This window comes from Nipponia nippon, unplaced genomic scaffold (genome assembly GCF_047370975.1).
Source record: "Nipponia nippon isolate SJK-2023a ecotype South Korea unplaced genomic scaffold, ASM4737097v1 scaffold_1, whole genome shotgun sequence".
Lineage (NCBI taxonomy): Eukaryota > Metazoa > Chordata > Aves > Pelecaniformes > Threskiornithidae > Nipponia > Nipponia nippon.
Window position 1 is genome coordinate 144,572,209 of NW_028262290.1, and position 19,745 is coordinate 144,591,953.

At 38.7% G+C, this 19,745-nt stretch overlaps 1 protein-coding gene across 1 annotated transcript in view; it reads right to left on the reverse strand.

Moving 5' to 3' along the window:
* RSU1 (Ras suppressor protein 1) overlaps positions 1 to 19,745 on the reverse strand; it is a 110,049-nt gene that overhangs the window by 69,449 nt on the left and 20,855 nt on the right. The window contains exons 4-7 of the mRNA XM_087775893.1: positions 12,754 to 12,874; positions 8,962 to 9,080; positions 7,352 to 7,434; positions 6,964 to 7,078 (exon numbers count right to left, since the gene is read on the reverse strand). Coding sequence (XP_087632019.1) covers positions 6,964 to 7,078; positions 7,352 to 7,434; positions 8,962 to 9,080; positions 12,754 to 12,874 — 438 coding nt within the window. The remainder of the gene's footprint in view (positions 1 to 6,963; positions 7,079 to 7,351; positions 7,435 to 8,961; positions 9,081 to 12,753; positions 12,875 to 19,745) is intronic.

Below are 19,745 nucleotides of genomic sequence, written 5' to 3' on the forward strand. Positions count from 1 at the left end.
GAGATTAGACCTCAACTTGAATGTTCGCTTGAATACATCTAACAGCAGATCTCTGTGTCAGTTCAGTAATTGAAGAGTTTAACAAGGGCGTTTCAAACAGAAAAATATCTGGTCTGAAAAGCATCAGGAGATGGAGACTCTGCCAGTGGTGTCTGGTTCAAACGGTTTATCACTGTTAAAATGCATTCTTTATTTCAGTGCTGAACTGAGCTGCCTTAGTTCTCAAACACTGCTGCTGCTTCTGCCCATCCACAAGGGAGAAAGATGACCTGTGCTTCCTTGTCATGGAGTCAGTGAGGATCGGCAGCGAAGTCTCCTCTCACTCTTCCCTTCGACAGGTTAAATGAAGACTCTGATTATTCTGTGTGATCCCAGAATAGCTACTCCATTTGCTTCAACCCTTAGTAAAAGGACCATAGCTGAAATAAAGTAAAAGCAGACCAACTAAATCTTGAATTCTTTACCCTTGACGTAAAGGTGAAGTGATACAGGGCAAACTGGTATTGCCTCAGCTACCACTATTACAGTTCTATGGGAAGAGGATTTTATTCTCCAGCACTGTCCCACCTCAGCTTTTCATAGAAGAGAGTTTAAAACAAAGTGAATTTAATCCCGAGATATTTTTACGAAATTCCAGTGTCACAGCAAAGGTCAGCCAGAATCATACCAAAGTGTAATGGGGAGGCTAGCACGAGGAGATTTTCACTCCAGAATATGTCAGGACTGAAGATGAAGCCTGGGAAAAACACCAGAATGGATGAAAGGCTGAACTTCTCCTTTAAACCACATTTCAGGTATTAAGTACAGGCAGAATATAGACCTAACCTGGCTGGGCAAAATCACATTTCCATATTCAGGTGACAGGAGGAGTGGTTAACTCTCTGGGAACAAGGGGAAAGCCCTGGCAATTTCTACTGTCACTCCACACAACAAACCTGACCTTAGCAGGACAACTAGTAGAAAGAGTAAATAATACTAACATTCACAGATGAAAGCCACAAAACAGGAACTTATTCAGTGCAGCACACAAGGCACTCCTAGCCAAACCACACTCTGCTAATGGCCCGTACTTCCACATGACAAATCATGCTGTTTCAACAGCCAAACTCCACCACACACAGCCTTCAGGTACCAAGGCAACCAACCCGGCTGATGCCGTCATGTGGGTAGCTAAGGGGAACGGCAGAAGAAACAGCATTTTGACAAAAATCCAAGAAATTATTTCAACATGTTTCCTATATTCTTTCTAAAATTATTTCAAATTACTTACAACTCAATTAAATTAATTTCTCCCACATTCCTACAGTAAGAGAGAGACAATTTACTAGAAGACCTACAAGTATTGCTAAGATCCACCGATTTCGTTCTTTGAAAGGTGACACACTGTGCTGGACATACCATTTCCTTCACTGCTCTGTGTAAAAACGTCCAGCGCTGACTGGGATCTCGAGGTGCAAACCGACAGTCATTGCTAAGTGTTCCCGTGAAGAAACCCAAGAAACACACTACGCGGCAGATGGTCTTTGGAACAAAGGGAATTAACGTGATGTCAAAGTAGTTTAACATCAAAGACGTTTTAATGGCACAGGAAGTATTACAGGCTTAGAGGATCAGCATCCCAATTTATTTTGAAATATATTGCACATTTTTTCCAACCTCAGGAACTCCCCTGGGATTCTCAATTACACAGGAATTCAACAGAGCATTCTCTCTTTGAAGGGTGCCTTATCAGACCAAAATCTAGTTAAAAATATGAGTTCAAGAAGGATTCACAGTATTGCTTTTGCCCCGCACCTTTGAAATTTCCATTCAAACACAGGTTGCCAAGTACTCAGAAGAGTGAAACCACTTAAGTACTATGAAACATGTAAAATGAACCAAATTTAACAACAAATATAACATTTGCTCAGATTTGCTCTAATTATGGTACTTTTACCTAGCACAGCTCTGACAGAACAGGTGAAATATTTGCTGACAGAAACATCATTATTATGCTGATGGTACTTATAATCAGAGTACAGTCAACATTAGGAAAGCCTACACACGCACACACTGTAGTCATCCGAGAAGCGACAGTAGGACTTGCATATTTTAAAAACTAATGTAAGATCAAATCTGAATCTTGGGAAGTTTGGCAAGAATTACAGCAGTGTAAGGAAATGAATGCCTGTGGTGCAAATCTAAATGGTGGGCTATAGAAAACATCTGTGTATAACGAAACTGCAGAGTTGTCATCTCTTCCCATACACCTTAACTCCCATCAAGTACTTTGTTCCTAACCACGTAAGAAGTGGTGGGTTTTGGTGTTGCTTGGTTTTTTTGGTTTTTAGCTTAAAATAAGGCTAAAATGAGAAACACAATTAGAATATGCACAAATTCTCAGAGATGCTTTTCTTACATAAATCATCTGTCTGTGACCTATCTCGTTATGTACATTTTTCTATTATTCCTTAACTAATAACTGCTACATCAGTAGTTCTAGAAAACTTATCCACTGGGAAGTTTAGTAAAGCTCCTTACTTTCTTACACCACCTTTGCCTTAGTTCCAAAAGTAGAAACAGGTAATTTTTTTAAAATTGCAAGGTATCAGTGAGTTGTTCCAGTGCTCAGAGCTGGTGTCCAAAGAGCCCCAGGATGTTCAGGCTTCCAACAAGCACCACAGACCTGTATTTGCAGGTGCGAGCAGCGCTGTCTTGTGACACAGGTAGAGTGCAGCGACAGTTTATACTGAAATAAGACAAGTCTGGCGTTTACGTCAAGTATATTTAGAAAAGAAATATCTTTTGTGAAATAAGTGATTCCTGTGTTTGCACATGCCTGTTATAATTACCTAAGTAAACTCCTATTTCGATTAATATTAACTTGAACAAACAACTGCAGCAACTACTTTGTGTAATATAATATTCATTCACAAATTCTAGAGTCATTTCAAAAGCCTAAATTTTAAAATGTCTTCCTGTGATGGAAACATTGAGACTTTAGGCATGATTCCTTGAACTTCCTATGTAAAGCCAAACCTTTATCCACAGAAGATAATTTAGCTGTTCAAAACTAAAAAAAGGGTGAAAAAACTACTTAGCCATTCTGACATACAGATTTAATTTACAAAATGTTACACCCTTCTTAAAAAGGAACATGGCTACTTACCCCATCAAGTTTTTTTTTTCTTTTTTAAAGAATTTGAATTTTCCACTTTTCAAGTATCTACCTAACTTTGCAGTTTTGACAGTGTCTTCCTTTACCTGAGGAAATTCTTTGATAAACTAGAACAGTATTGAATAGTATACTTAAAAGCCATTGATGCCAACATTCAGTTTTGGAAAGAGGATGGTAATTAAAAATGCATCCTTAGAAATCACTGTTCTTCCCACATGCATAAACATGAGCGAACTCAGTGTACGTGTGCGCACATGTGTGTTGGCGGCAGGGTAATGAACACAGTCAACATTAGAATCTGGGTTTTAAAAATCATGCTATTTGTTTTCACAGCAAAAACGCAAATCTACAGATAAGCTTGTTACATTCTCTGAGTGGCTATTTACATTTAGCTACAACTTTGTGAATATTCTGCGCCATATACCACTCTTAACACTGCTGACTCTGCTAAGAAAACCTTTTATGTGGCACACATGGGTCCACCCAGATGACCATACAATGAACTTAAAAGCACCATCACTGATCTTACTAATTGCATCTGCCACTTTACGTGGTTCTTGTTTCTACTCGGCTTTCTTTCCAAACACCATTCCAATTGTTAAATGGTCAGAATACACAAAGTGACAGATTTAGTGCTTCCTTGGCAATTTATATAACTGACTGCAACTCTGTTGTTGCAGTGAATCATGATTTATTTGTCTCGCAATGCAGCACATAACCTTTTAAATGCTAGGGAAAAAAATGCCAGCGCTTCTTTAAAGTTTATATATGACTGCCCACCACCATTCCTCATGAACGGGGTTTTGAGAGACAAATGATAAAAACAAGCTGCAAATTCCACCCCCCTACTCCCAGCCATTTCCTGCATTCATCACTCACACGTACTGTATTTACAGACAAGCACCCTCACCCAGAGCACCAGTGCACTCTTCTAGACCCCTCTTTTCCTCCCGGGCAAGAATATTTTTCTTAAATTAGTGATAGGTATTCTCTGCTAAACACGGAGGATAATACTGATCTCCCCCAGCCCTCTTACTGGCGCGTGCCATGCTCAATCACATCAGGTGAAATTAAGAGCAGACTGCACGGTTTTCTTTATTGGTATCTCTCTCCGTTCCGAAACTGCGATCCCAATGCCTGCCTGTGGCCTCTTCTCTTACGCTACTCTCCATGCCTTCTTCTGCACTTATTTCCATTCTCTTTAAAAACCAGTTTAATGTACTCCTTCCTCCCCTTCTCCTCATTCAAATACACTGTTTTATTCTGGTGTTTATATTGTGCCCATCTCCCTGGTAAATGAACATCTAATGACTCATTGCTGTCCACCAGTGCCCAAACTAAGCCAGTCAAAAGCCTTCAGCACCTTTAATTATGAAAGTGATAATGAGAGAGGAAAGCTTGTTTACTTTACCTGGAACAGCAGTACCTCCAATTAATGCAAACAGGACCTGCTCATTGAAAAGCTATTTATCCAACATGCACGGCACAAAGTATTTGGATAGTTCTCCTAACATTATAATTCAATTTTAAAAATTTAGGAGGGAGAACTCAGACAGCAGATAAAATTGTCTTTTCCTCAGATGGCGACTATGGAATTAGCAGTCCATTCATTAGGGTTTAACACTCGCATGCCACCTTTTCTTAGCAGACTTTAAAACTGCCTGCAAAGGGGCCTGCTTCTCTAAATTGTCGTAGTTTGCAGAAAGGGAAACAGGGCTGCAGAGACGAAGTGACCTTCTCTAATCATTCAGCAGATTCATGCTTGCCTGTGGCCTGCTCCTACCTGGCCTTAAACAAGCCCTCCAAAGCCCAGCCTGGTGCTCCATTTACTGAACTCCATTCCCTAAATGTTTGCCTAGATGTTTAATAAACAAGCAAGAATACTGCTTTGCACAGTAAATATGCTTGCAAGCTGCACAAGTTACAAATCTAGGCTTCAGTGTAATGTTCTCTGGAAATATACCCCAAAATCTAAGCCATTTTAAATACTTTATATACTTCTAGTGCTACACATGACATAGACTGCAATAGAAATTATGCCAGCTAATCATGAATGAAGATCTTGGGTAAGACCATAAAATGAAACACTGGTAAATTAATACATGAAGAGGAAAGGATAATTTATAGAATAGCAGTTGATAAAGAATGGAGATGACAAGCACTTAAGCCATGTCAATGCACCTCATCCTGATCAGGTGGGGCAAAATTAAAAGTCCTTTTTCTACCAGATTGTGATATTGTTCTATAACGCAAACAAGTGTTAACTAAAAGAAGACATGCTTCCCTTGGCCATCCTGAGTTTTGCAGATCAGCACAAAACAAACATCAAGAATTTTGTTTCAAATGTTTCCATTCGATTTGGACAACGACGGTAAAACCATTTAAAGCGAATTTGCTGTTACGCTTGTAAGGCAGCAGCATGTTTACAACATTTAATTAACCACAGAAGGTAGTACTACACACTTCTGAAATGTTATTGCTGTTGAAAGAGACTTTATAAATAAATATGACTTTGACAAAAAGCTAAAGGAAGTATACCTGTGTCAAGGCATAAACACCTAAAATTAAGGAAACAAGAGCAACTTTCATCTACCAGCACTGAGAAAAAAAAAAAATACTCAGCATCATATAGTTCACTAGATTGAAAAAGGCAAAAAACCCATGGTGGGTAAACAAAGAAAAGTCAAAACAAACATCTTCCCCCACTTCACTAAAAAAAAGCAGACACTTTCCTTTGCTGTATAAAACAAAAAGCATACATTGCAGACTGTCAGATTTATGCACACAGCAGCCACATTCTCTAATGGGTCAAAGCAAGTTCTTATGACAACAAACAATTTTGCTTTATCATGCTAACTTCAGTCACTATCTTTTTGAGTTTTGGGAACTATTATTTGGAAGGTACTAGTAGCAACAAAGAAGTTTCCCTATATAACAGTCCATAATAACAAGAATCAAGGAATAAACCCTGTGTAATAGGTGTTTCAACAACAGGTAATTGATGCAGCTACATTATTCCCAACAAAAATATTTTATGACAATCTTTAAAAAGATCTGAAACCAAATTCTGGCTTGGGGCAAACAGGCACAACTTCATTGAAGTTAATGCCCCTCACATAAAATGGAATACTGCAATACGAATTCAGCAAAATCAATACTGATGTTTCAAAGAAAAACTCTACCTTATAGGCTGAAAGAAGCCACTTGTAATCGTATTTAAATGGCCAATATCACAAATTCAAAGTACATCAACTAGCTCCACTGCTTTAAGTGAAAGAGCTGCCAACTCACCAAGAAAGGTAGACTACGGGAACAGAAAAACAAAAAATTCCTCTAATTTAGCTATATCTTACTCTAGTTGATCAAACTTCCATTTTTATAGGAACAGTCAGAAAAATGCCACTTATACTGCTGTCATTTTTGCTTAATATAATTTTGGCTGATCCAAATAGTGTTCTCAAAATGCAGGCAGAGACAAGAATAGCTTTGCAGACCCGATATTTATGGTATGTTATGTAAAGCAAGATGCCATATACAAATTAGCAGTTAGGTGTACTAATACACAAGGAAAACGTAACATGTAAAAAAAGCTAAGAAAACCAGACATACATCATCTTCTGGCCCCTCCTGCACATCCAGTAGGAGTGAAAAAGTAAGTGTCTCTCAGGGGAAAGTAAGTATTAGCAGCAATGACGACTTAAGCATAATCATTTCCTAGAGATTAACAACTCGTTTAATTTCAGAGGAAACACAGTGCATCACTATCGTTATTATTCAAATAAATAAATGATCATCCATAATCTTACCTAGTTCTGGGGGCAGCACAGTAAGACGATTTCCCTGGATATGAAGTTCCTTAAGCTGAGTGAGCTCACCAATTTCTTTAGGCAGTGATATCAGGTCATTGTCTCTAAGACTCAGCTAAGAGTGAATATAAAGTAGTCAGAACAATTTTCGGTTACCATAAAAAAGCAGCCTAAAACAGAACTCTACTCCCTCTGCCCCCATCTTTCTCCTAAAAACTCAGTTCTTCCAATTTATTTACAAGTGTCTGCTGGTAAACAAGAAACAGTTCCAGGTGTAGTGGTCTATTCCTGCAAACATACCCTACTCCTCCTCAAATTGACTAGATTCTATTCCTACAAGCGTTGCAAAAGTGAATTGATTTTCCAAGAATTTAGATAAATTACTTACTATCTGCAACTTTGTGAGCTTCCCAATATCTGGCGGCAGGATTTCAAAATCGTTGTCACTTAGATAGAGTGCACGCAGGGTGGCTGCAAATTAAATAGCAATATATAAACAGGGTGGCATATAACCCAACCATTTGAGGTCTAATCAATAAAAGGGAGTCAGGTTTGATTAATAACCCTGACTCGGTGAAAAGCCTTTGACATACCCAGGGCTCACAATAATAACAAGCAGGTTAAACTTAGATTTACTGGCTTATTGTATTGTTGGTGAGTTCAGGAAAACATCTATATTCAAAAGGACTGGCACAATTAACAATTTCTGCAATAGTAGACTCTGGCAGGTTCTGGCACATAGTCTCAATGCTCAGCTGTCAGAATACAATAATTACTCTTTATTACCCCCGATTCTTATTCATTACATCAATTTGCATCCTAAACAAACATTAAAAAAAATCATCTGAGTTTTTTGGACACATACCCTTCTATGTTAAGCTCTATAGAAAGCACAGCCTAAAACTGGGAAAGAGACCTTAAAAGAGATCAAGACAGAAGACTCAAATTGTATAATTTGTAATTTCCATGCTTAGTCTCTACAAAATTCACAGAAAAAGAGATGACCCAGCACAACCATGTAGCTTTCTATTACTGAACGAGCATACAGGACAGTTTGAAAAAAACAAAACAAAAAAAATAACAGGGAGACTCACAAAGAACTGTTGGGTGCAGCGGGAAGGAAGGTGGTCAGGTCAGCAAAACCCCTCCTCTCCACCAGAGAGGAGATCCCATTTCTTTTACGCAGTTTATTCCTCCTCCTCTTTTCATTTCATTACATGTGACCATTTTTAATAATGCTGACTTAATTTTCCACTGACAGGTTACAATCACAAAATCTCTCAGACAGCGGCACTCCTTCCTTTCCCCTCACCTGTCACTTTTGCTGCTACATGCACTGATCCTGAAGTCACTTCAGCATTGTATACTGAAAAGATCAGTAAGGTAGCAGAATCACTGAAATCCAGAAAGTGCCAGAATTCAGGTTGCTTAGGCAACCATAATGCAGCCCCTTTGCACATATGCATTACAATACCTTTATTTTAACTCTCTGAGAGTGTATTTTCTTACCATGTGCAAAGGTCAGCTTAGCTCTACCATTCCTGTGCCAAGCTTAGTAACCTTAGCGTATTTTTTAACATACTGGTCACTTCAACATCCACAAGCTGTTAAAGCTATTTCAGTAATGAACTATCGGGAACACAATTGTTTCCAGAGTGAACACACCACTGTTGCCTTGTGAAACAGTTTACTTTCCCCTGAGGCTTGCAAGCTTCCGTGGAGTTTTAACTGAGTATGGGACCCAAGGAAATATTACTCAGAAGAAAGCTAATATACGATTACTAACCAAGTCTTCTTGTGTCCAATGGTGTCAGGTGACTGCATATCAGTGATAAATATTGCTGAGCTATGTAGAAATATTCAAGAGATATTCAAAGAAAAACATAAATATCAGAAAAAAATTCTGTTGGAGTTTGGTCTCCATCAAATAAATTTCAACTGCAGAAAGCAAAGCACCATATCATGAAGATTTGTAGAGTTTTTAGAAAAGTTTCTTACTCAGATAGAAGAAGTTTCCCGGTAGAGAATTTTCATTTAAGTTGTTGTAAGTCAAGTCAAGAACCTCCAGAGCTGGTAAAGAGCCAAATCCCCTTGGCAAGGTGTTTAACCTGTTCATGCTGTAGGTGAAGAGGAAAAAACAGAACATGGCTTCAGTATTCACTTCAGCTGGTAGGAATAATACAGGCAACAAGAGTTTCATTTCTAAAAAATGTGATCTACACCAAAATTCCCTTTTGTTTTGTTTTGAAAAGGGCTTGATGCTACAAGATACTGAGCAACCCTTTTGAGGCGCAGACCTTTTTCAGCTCTTACTCTCATAAATATGCCCAAAACTTATGCACTCGCAAGGGATCCTGTCCGTTATGTCCATCAACAGCCACACCTGAAAGACAAAGTAAAAGGGAGAGAGGTGCCACAGTGCTATGTTCATCTTAAAGCGTGCCACTGAGCAAGCTGCTCCTTGGTAGGTGACCTATCTTCTAGCTAAACTACAAATTACCCCTTTGCACAGCATCTTTATCTGCCATTCCCCCATACCAGATCGTTCTTCACCACGGTACCAAATACAACAAGAAGTACCTCGACTGCACGGTATTTATGTTCATTGATAATTGCTGCTCAAACCCCTTCTTAAGAACAGCAAATTTGTGTCACTAGATAACTATTGATGCACATGGAGCATGAAGTAAATAAAATGTCAGCCCTCTGAATGATGAGGCTTAGCCTAAATATAGCTTGTTCAGCCAGTCTTAGAGGGTTTAGAATACTAGTTCCTACTGGCAAAAGCCAGAAGAAGATGGGGAAAGCTAACAGGAGAAAAAGGTTTCTCTGATAACCTGGAGCAGACAAGCCACAGAAAACACAGTAACATTTCTCTGACCTTGGAGGGCTTGAATGAGGGGATCCAGCTAATCGCTAGAGCAGCTGCAACAACAAAGGCAAGGAGCTGGAGACGATATTCATAGCACCTCACTGTTTGTGTACAAGCTAGAGCTCTGGCTGCTTACCACAGAACAGAGAAGAACTACCAGCCCGTTATTTATACTGTCCCTAGTGTACATACACCAAACATACAGCTTGTCTGGATGGATTTTGCTTCATTTGTCACCCGGGTTTGAAAGTGGAACAGAGAAGACAGTCCTATCTTCAGGAAGAACATGTACAGGTAGGTGTTTTGAAGAACTGGGTTTTATTCTTACGATGGGAAGCAGTCATGACCTTTCACGTTATCTCTAAACGTATTCTTAATTTGACTCTCCTTTTAACACAAAAGTAGTAAGTAGCAATAGCTACAACTGAAGTCAAGAGAAGATATAATGTGAATTTATGAAGAGTGATGTAATGCTAAAACCCATGAAAACTCAAGTCAAGGTATTAACAAAGTTGGGTACCCAAAAATAATGACTTTTGGCTCTATTCTCCAGGGCCTTCCCTCCCCCTCTCATGCAATGTTTGTCAAACACTGTGCTATACTGTGTGATAAATACTATGAAAGACATCTATAGAACACTTAAAAAGCCCATCTTCTAAAAGTCCTTTGGATGCTGAATTAAACACAAGAGCAGCTGCACGTCCAGACTAAGCCTGATGATTACACATATTTCTTTTACAGACTCTCAGATACTAATCTCACTTTCCCTCTCCCACTCTTGCATGAACCAGACCCACCAGAACAAGAACCTTCAGAGATCAGCTCTCTGTAGCTAAATTCTGAATAATATCTTTTTGCTCCTCATCCCCGATGAGAAGTCCTACCACAGACATGCACCTACAGTATTACTGTCGCAGTAGTAGCTATTAAAATACAGACAGGCATTCTTCACTATTGCTTCTGCAGACTTGTCACTGCTTTTAAAACTGTTCTTAATACCAAATAGGACTAAAGAAAGCAGCTTCTTTTTCACTAGTAAAAATAGTAAGTGCCCCTGATGGCCTTCCCTTTTATAAACCAGGAACGGGGAGAGAAAGTGTTCTCCCTATTGACAACAGGCAGAACGGTATCTGTTCTTTGAAAAAGAACCAGCTGAAAGTCCCTGCCCAGCACTATTCAGCCCTGCAAAAGTACAAACATTGAGCTTGTGCCACAGAAACGGTGCCACACCTGCCTTCCAAATGTCTTTTTTTCTTTTTAAGCTTTCAGTGCAGCAGTACACCTTCTCTCTTCCCACCCCACTACTCGATCATTCTGCACCAAAATCATCTATGCTCTTATTTATGCTTCCCCTCTCCCCCAGAGGATTGTTTTGATGCCCTGTGTGTACACATGCACTGCAGATGACAAGAGGGTTTCTAGGTTCCCAGCCCCAAACTATCAGACCAGAGCAGTTTCCCCTTCACTGATTCCAAGGACTTCTAAAGCAGAACCCATTTTGCAGAACTAAGCCTGTGTCTGGAAGAATATGGGTAAGGAGGGCATTAAGAAGGAAGAGCATTTAATCTACAAGACCTTGGACCAAGATCTTGGACCACATGACACACAAAGGTGGCAACTGTGGTTCCAGACCTAAACATATTCTGGTCTTAACCCCAAGTGGCCTTTCGTACTACATTAATAGAAAAAATGTCGTGAAGTCCAGTACTTGAACTACAGAAACACTTGTGGCTGCTTCAATCAGTGGAAAGAGCCCAACTTCTTCCTCCCTCTGTACACTGCAACACTTCTATATGTCATTCCAAAATATGGATTTTAACTCCCAAGGCATATAAAATGCTGCTTTTCAGAACAAATATTAATTCATGATCAAATCCAGGTTCAAACAGGTATTAGGGCATGCTAGAGATCTAAAGTGACTAAATAAAGACGAGAGAAGACAGATCATCATGAAAACATTTATTGGCATTCCAACAGTTCAGGATGCAAGTCAATTATCAGCACTTTACAAAAGAATCTAAAGCAGGATACACAGAGCCTAGCCAAAATCATTTGATATTTAAAATAGCTAAAAAATCCTCTGTTTAAGGTGTTCAGAAGTTTGAATTTATAAAATAGAAGCATTCCTTCTATGAGAAGCCTATAAAGCTAACTACTAGTTACTACCCCCTACTATAAAGCTAACTACTAGTTACTAGCCCCTACTAGTGCTTTCCTAAGCAGTTACACTTTAGTATGTCCAGTTAGTTTTGAGAAGGTTCTGTGCTTCACATTTATTTTCTTAGTAATTCAAGAAAGCCTTCTGGAACTGTAGTTATTATAACGTATCACCAACTGTACTGGAATATGGTATCTGAACACCTAACAGGAATGCTTCTGGCTCAAATTCAGTCAATACTAGCTCTTTGAATTAAATGCACATCACATTTAAAGATCTGCTGCTTCTTTTACAGGTTTAACAGAAATTGAAATTTCTTTAATCCCAAATTTGGGACTTTGGAATTAAAGTCCTAAATTAACATGGAAAAATCAGTGTTTGGTTGTTTTTTTTTTTTATTTTTTTTTTAACAATGCAGAACAGAAAATAAAGCCTGGCTCTTACACAGCAACCATGGAATTAAAAGACAGTTGCTAGGGAAGTAAAATTCAATAATTGTTAAGTTTGACTTCAGTATTAGATGAATGTGAGTTGCTGTTGCCCTTAAATGGTTATCAGTGTATGAGAGTAAGTGCCTGATCACTTAAGTATCTGATTATTCAGGACACTAGCTAAACACTCTTAAGCCATAATCGCCAAGTTATCATCACAAACACTTTCAAAAAGAAACTTCAATAGCAAAAAGAAAGAAATTCATTTCAGTTGCGCCAATGTTTGACAGCACCTCTATTACAGCAAATTTTTGCATTAAGATACGCACCCAAGATTCAGGTGTTTGAGCTTCTGAAGGCTGCTAATCTGTGTAGGCAGCTCCTCAATCTGGTTGTTGAAAAAGTTGAGCACTTCTATGTTTCTCAGGTCTGCGATGTTTGCTGGCACAGCTGTGGAAAAGTTTTCACAGTGAGAGACTGCAATTAGAGCAAGCTACCTAGGCTATAGATGCTCTACTAGCATCTGTCTTTTGCTGTGTTTGTACAGTGGCTGATAGTAGAAACAACATCTAATAGCTATCGCAATAAAAGCAAAGTTTATATCAAAAAACTCTCCTATCTAGAATCTGTTCTCATTGCTGAGAGCAGTTCACTTTGTACTCTTCAGAAAATTACTACCAGTATTGTAAGATATTTTCATTAACAAAGACCACTGCAGAGAGAATGCTCTCATAGACTAACAGAGAGAAGCACGGCTTCCTCTGTGTTCATGTAGCACACACAGGTCTCAAAAGAACAGAGCTTAAGAGACTCAGACCATGTCATTATTTCAGTTGAAAAAACAAAAAGGATGATCCAAGTAGTTACACCAAGATAACTGTTTTGTTAAGGGCCTTTAACAGAAAACATGAAATAATTCATTTTTAGCATTGGCCCACTCTGCTTACTGCTTAAGTAATCTAGTATCCAAGTTCTTGTCCATTTAATATTCAACAAAATTTACAAAAATTTAAGTTCAGCCCTAAAAGATGAACTGTTCAGCCAAGCTCATTTTCAGTTACCTCCCATGAATGAGTAACTGATCAATACACATACATGGTTACATTGGATTAGCAACAAATCAATACCTGGTTACTATCTAGACACATGAAAAATACGGCAGAAGCACAATACGAATATGCCTGTGCAGATGAGGTTAAAAAGCTATTCACATTGGCACCTTTTCCCCCTTAAACTTAGTGAGATTTAAGCAGACAGCTGAGGTTTACATAAAAGGAGGTTGGCAAATCACCTGCACTGAAGCTTGCACCTGTGTTCAATATTCACCTTGGTTCAGTCTCAACTTTGACTGGATCAGGAACCCATAGAGCACACATCTAAATAATCAGAAGTTTTTATGAGGCCATGATTTTCTTTTATTTGTTGGCATGAGGCAATCTCAGTCTTAAAATGGAGTCAATAATGTTTACAAAGCAGATCATTATAGTATGTCATATTTACTAGATTATAAGCCTAATTACATTGTGAACAATAACGGGATCCCTAACAAACACTCTAATTACACTACATAAATATTACTGTTGAGGGTCATATTCATTGCAGGAGATTTTTAGCAGACTTTTTTTATAAAGTCATTAAGGCAAATCTGAACATTAAAAAGCCTTCTCTTTGTGGTATTTTCCAACTGGTCCATGCACATCTGTCGCTCAATGATGGCAAGAGTTATGTGCCTTCAGAAAGTAAAGGGTAATGTACTACTACTGTTTTAAATTACTCCCTAACAGCAGTTAACTGAGGATTTTAATTGACATAATTCAGCTGCTTCCAGCCTCAGTATTTCACCAGAACAGTAATTACCAGTATTAAAATGTTTTCCTTTCAGAAATTAGACTTTATAATTTGACTTTGATGAGATGCAATGGACTGGCAAACCATGTTTCTGCCTTCTCAAGCATATACTATGTTTATGCAAGACAAGGAATCAGAAGTACTAGCTTTTAGTTTAGTCAAAGCCTAAACAATACAGAGACCAAATACAATTCTCCTGAAGTGACACTGTTGATGCAATTAATAAAAATCTGGTATGAAGGTTTTGGCCTTTTTGACAGTGTCAGAGATTACACTCTCCTGGAAAAAAAAACAGTGCAACTTAACATCACAAGTTATGCTGAATGTAATGCAGAGCTCTGTTGTAGGAACAGTGAAACAGGAGCGTGACATTCAGGAGACCAGACTTACCAAACCTACAGTCAGCTTGGCTGCCTGTGTGGCAATTCTTTATTTCAATTATTCAGGCTGAACACCATCACAAGATGATAAAGAAATTAAGAAGCTATTATCCAAGATACTGAAAGTTCTCAAAGGCAACTAAAAAAAGTACACCTTACACCAAGGACAATACTACCACTGCAAAGACAGGAAGCCCATGAAACTTTTTTGATCTTGCTGTGAGGCCGGCCCACAGAAACTGTCAGACTACAGAGACAATTTGTTAGTGCTACCCTCATGCAGGGAAAGCCAACAATACCTGACGTTTCAGTTGAATCAGTGTTGGTTAACAGGCACCTTACATTTAGTCAGTCGTATTCACAGTGGATTTAGTTACCTAACGACCTCTTGCATCATGGAGTAGCAGCAAAGCTGTTCTGCATCTGTGAAGAGACCACAAGATGGGGACAAGTACCCCCCAAGCACCCTGACAGAGTCCAAACAATAAGCGACATCAAAGCAAAAAGCTGGACCCAGTTACTGAGCTACCTAGAACAGGGGATGCTGATTTAATGGATGTGTCCTTTCAAATACCTGTCCAAACCAGCTTGTTTCCCACTTAAGAATAAATGAATTCTTAAACCTGTACCTCACTTCTGACTTAAGCTAGCAAACTGTGGAGAGATGAAGAATCATTTAAAGGAAGAAGGTGGACAGCTAATTAAAAAAAAAAAAAGGGGCAAACAAAAAAACCAACAAAACAATCAAAAAACCACCATGAAACTACCTAGAAAAAGGTGACACCTAGACATCAAGATAGGAAGAAAATGGCTTCCAGAGATTTGTTCATAAAGATTACACTTGCACTGGATCACAGCATCAAAGGGAAGCCTAGTTTCAGTGGGTTACTACACAGTTGAAGTTCTCAAATTCTTGCAAACACAGGGCAAAAACTCAACTTCCATTGACTTGTTTATCAGAGGTTTTTAATTTGGTTTTCTTTTGTCAGGGCACGGGTGTGAGTAAGTGTCCCTAGTGAGCAATAGGAGCTGTGTCCTTGCACACTGTCCACTAAGTTTCTGATATATCTGTATAATTCCCACATACTGTATTTCATGTTGTGAATCACACTTAGGATACTTTATATCATTATTTTCTTCAAGCCATACTAAAAGCTGCTTGGGTAAGCAGGCTGAGATGAGAAAAAGGCTAAAAATTTAGCAAAGGATTTGGATTAAATACTTTCTGTTTCACCCTGTTAAAATAAAAAGCTTCAATCCACAATTGGGTTTTTCGGTTTGGATGGAGGGGCTGGAGGTATTTTGTGAGAAGGAAAAACAGATGAGTAGCTCAAGACCAGGCTTGTGGTAGGGGAGAGAGGACTCTATCCTGTAACAGCTTATATTCTGCTTCAGCAATTCAGTTTCATTTGTAATATGAATGAATGCTGTCTTGGATTCAAAGAAAAACAGAGGACTAAAATTAACTCCTGTACTGGTCTTGTAGCTGAACTGCACAGGTTTAGTACCTTCAGGTCTAAAGATGAGCAGTGGTCAAGCAAGGTTGACTATGCATATAATGTTCTCTGTTCTGGACTTTACATGACCAAGTGCGTCCCAACTACCATCCCACTGTTATGTTGCAAAATTCTTCCCAGATATATAGCAGACTGCCAAATACCAATAAATTCATGTTCTGGCAATATCGAATTCCACTGGAGTCACCTTCTCATGATGAGCAGTGAGAGTGAACTGTCAGCATCCTGGTTCCATTCACCCACATATTTACAGTACGATCCACAGTGTCTTAACAACTCTTCTAAGACCATCTGCTGCCCAGTGTCATTAACAACTAAACTCCCCCTCAGCAAATGCTAGTAAAATTTGGCAGACCAATGCCTTTGCATTCTCCTGTGAAGCTTCAGTCACATCATGAAGCCCCATTCATATTAAGCCTCACTTCACAAGGCCAGAAACAGCTTTCTTCCCCTTGTTCAATACTGGAAATTGCAAACAGCGATTCACTATGACAGCTATAGACTTCACCTTTATTTCAAGAGCTTGGTTGAGAGCGAAAGGGAGGGTCTACAGGCTGCACACCAAGGAATAAGAGGACTTTGTTCATGCTCCTGGCAATAAGGATTGGCAACTTGTTATACTTCAAAGCTTTTAAAAACAAATATGCTCTTTTTTGCCCCAAAGTTAGTGGCAATTCTTTAGGAACTAAAATATATTCCCGTCAAAGCATCCTTTCACTCAAGGCAAGTTATTAAATTTTATTCCTACATAAGCAGCAGCTGTTCAAAAGTTCTGATATGATTTCCAAAACATATGCAAGAAGGGTTAAACGCTACTATTCATTGACTATATATAACTGGATCTGGCCCTTAGTTCTCTCTCCACATCAAGAGCCAGAAGCCAACACTACACATCGATCGTTACTAGAAGTCTGATGTTGCCCTCTGTTGGAGAACAGATACTGGGTTAGATGGACCTTTTATCCGAAACAGCTATCACGCAGAGAAACATGCTAAGAACATTTATATCAGTTAAAGCAGCTTGGAGTTACAAATGTCTCAGATGTAAGCCTTTCTCATAAAGCAGGAAGCCAAGTGGTTCTCATACCACTACTTAGCACTGACACCTGGATCCAGCTCCGTTTGTACACCCAACCTCTGAGGAGGGAGGAAGGACACAGAAAACAGAAGAGGAGAAAAGGAGGTGCATTTTTTTTTCCCCCTCCAGTTCCACTCTGCCACTCTTTAGTCATTCATCTAGGTTTCAATACAATTCCTCTCGTGGTGGCAGGGCCCTTCATACACCTGAGAATGCCCAGGCTTTGGTAAGTGTTTATTCCTGCAAATGATCTCCAGGATTATTCCTCTTGAAGCTGCTGTGGAGCACTGGAAAACAACAGGAATCCTCACAACTTTAAAAGTAAACAAACTCAGGTGTATGCAAGATTAAGTCTTCATTTGCTTTTCATCTAAAAGATAAAATCTAGTCTGGTTTTTCGTATTTAGTAGATAATGACATTAAATCAAACATTTCTAAAGACACTCTTAATAAAAAAAAGACCCATACAAAAATTTCCTTTACAAGTTAAAACTAATATAAAAAACATTTTAGACAAGGAAGCTCAGATGAAAACCATGACAAGAGCCAATAAACCACCCAACCGGACAAGTGAAATGATTCTGTAAGTCTCCATGAGAGGAACACAGGGTATGTAAACTGAGATAAACATTTCAATTCATGTATATCTTAACACTGAATGTTCAAAATAAACATTGTCCCACTGCTGCTTGGAAAACCGTATCTATAACACCTGCCTATTCATAAAGCTGTGCGCAAGTAAGCTTACCATCTCCTCAATAAATACGATTCAAAGGCTACAGAAAACCTCCCATTAAATTCAACGGGTTTTGAATCAGACATCAAGTGAAATAGGAATTTTAATTATTTAAAACATGATTAGTTTCTTTGGCATTCATATCTTTGGAAACTTTAAGCTGCAGAATCCCTGTTTTTTTCAGAATGTTTCTTTGGTTAATGAAGGAATTTTGCAGCACCTAGAAACAGGACGTTCAATAGTACTCTAAACCTTTACAGGTTCTGAGGAAATATTTATCCAGAAGAGCTACTAAAATAGCACTACTTGTCAGAGAAGAGATTTAGAAGACTCTGACAGTTTCTCATTAAACCATTCCACTTAAAACCTGGTCGAGTCATACAGAGTAAAGTGAACTCAGTACAGACCTTTGAGAGTGCTATCAGTCCATTGTAGATACCAGGTAAGGTTTTCTTGCCAAGAGCAAGAACCTGCTTCTTAAGCCTAAAGTAAAACCTGCGGGCTATACAATATAATAAACGCAGCTCTGCAGACTGTTGCTAATCCAGTTAGCGTCAACAGGAACTTTTCATGAGGAAGGATCCCTTGGAGTAAAGGTCATAAAGACATGAAATGTTACTCACATTTCATGGGGGAGGAAGAACTTAGAATACTAAATATATAATGCATTCTGTGCATCCAATATAACTGTAGTCGTAGAGCTAGAGTCATGTTTAGATTAATTTGACAAGGGTTCTGTTATACTGAGAGAGAAGCAATCAGCTTCACCAAAGAGGAATTAGCAGAGGGAGAACACAACAGTTTTCATTTTAAATATTCATAGGCATGCTGATATCATACTTGGCAGTTAACTGGAGAGAATCTTTACCCCAAGTGAAGCATACAGTACTTAATTTACACATTATGTAGTTGAAGTTTCCCCTTTTGCCCTCTCTCCGCTCTCTTCCAAAGATGGATACCAACCTTCCTCATACTGAAAACATTAAAACCAAACTTGTCTCCTTAATCTTCAGCTCTTTCCAGAAACCAGTAGAGTTCGTTTTCGCAATTATCCACAGAAGCACTGCAGTTATGAAAATGTTCTGATGAACATGTTTAAATTATACTATAGCTCACTGATGTGCTACTGTGCTAACAAAACAATTTATCAATAAACAGCTTTAATTTAGAAGCCAGAGTCTACGGAGAAGTGCTGTGACCACAAGAAAGGCTGAGGAAGAGACTGGGAATCAAGTGACATCTAGTGAAGAGAAAGGACAAATCTGTTCTTCGCTGAGAAGAAAGCTGAAGATGCACTTCAGAGTTTGCAGAGAAATGCTAGAAACCAGGGGCTGAGGTTAGGAAGGGATTACTAGGTTGAAAATAAATCACCTAACAGCAAAGAACTGAAGCCACACCAAAATAGCTCACAAAAATCTGATGTTTGTTAGCTTTTCTTTTTTACAGCAGTAAGGAACACTACTGCTCAAGTGAGGATGGGTACAAAAATGTGGATATAAACATGCCGCTTCATTTCTACAAATAATTTTAAAGAAAACAGAGTATTAGCCAAGCTTTTTGAATTAGTGTGACATGCAAGTACTGTAGTGGTCCACAGCATCTTCAGCTTCAATAATTGTTTTGTGCGGAGTGCACAGTTCAGCCAAGATGCTTTGCTTACTTTTATGCCCGGAGAAAAAAAAAAAAACAAAACACATGTGGTACACCATGCAAAAAGTTGAAGAACACAGGCTACATACCAATGTTACAGGTCAGATCATCT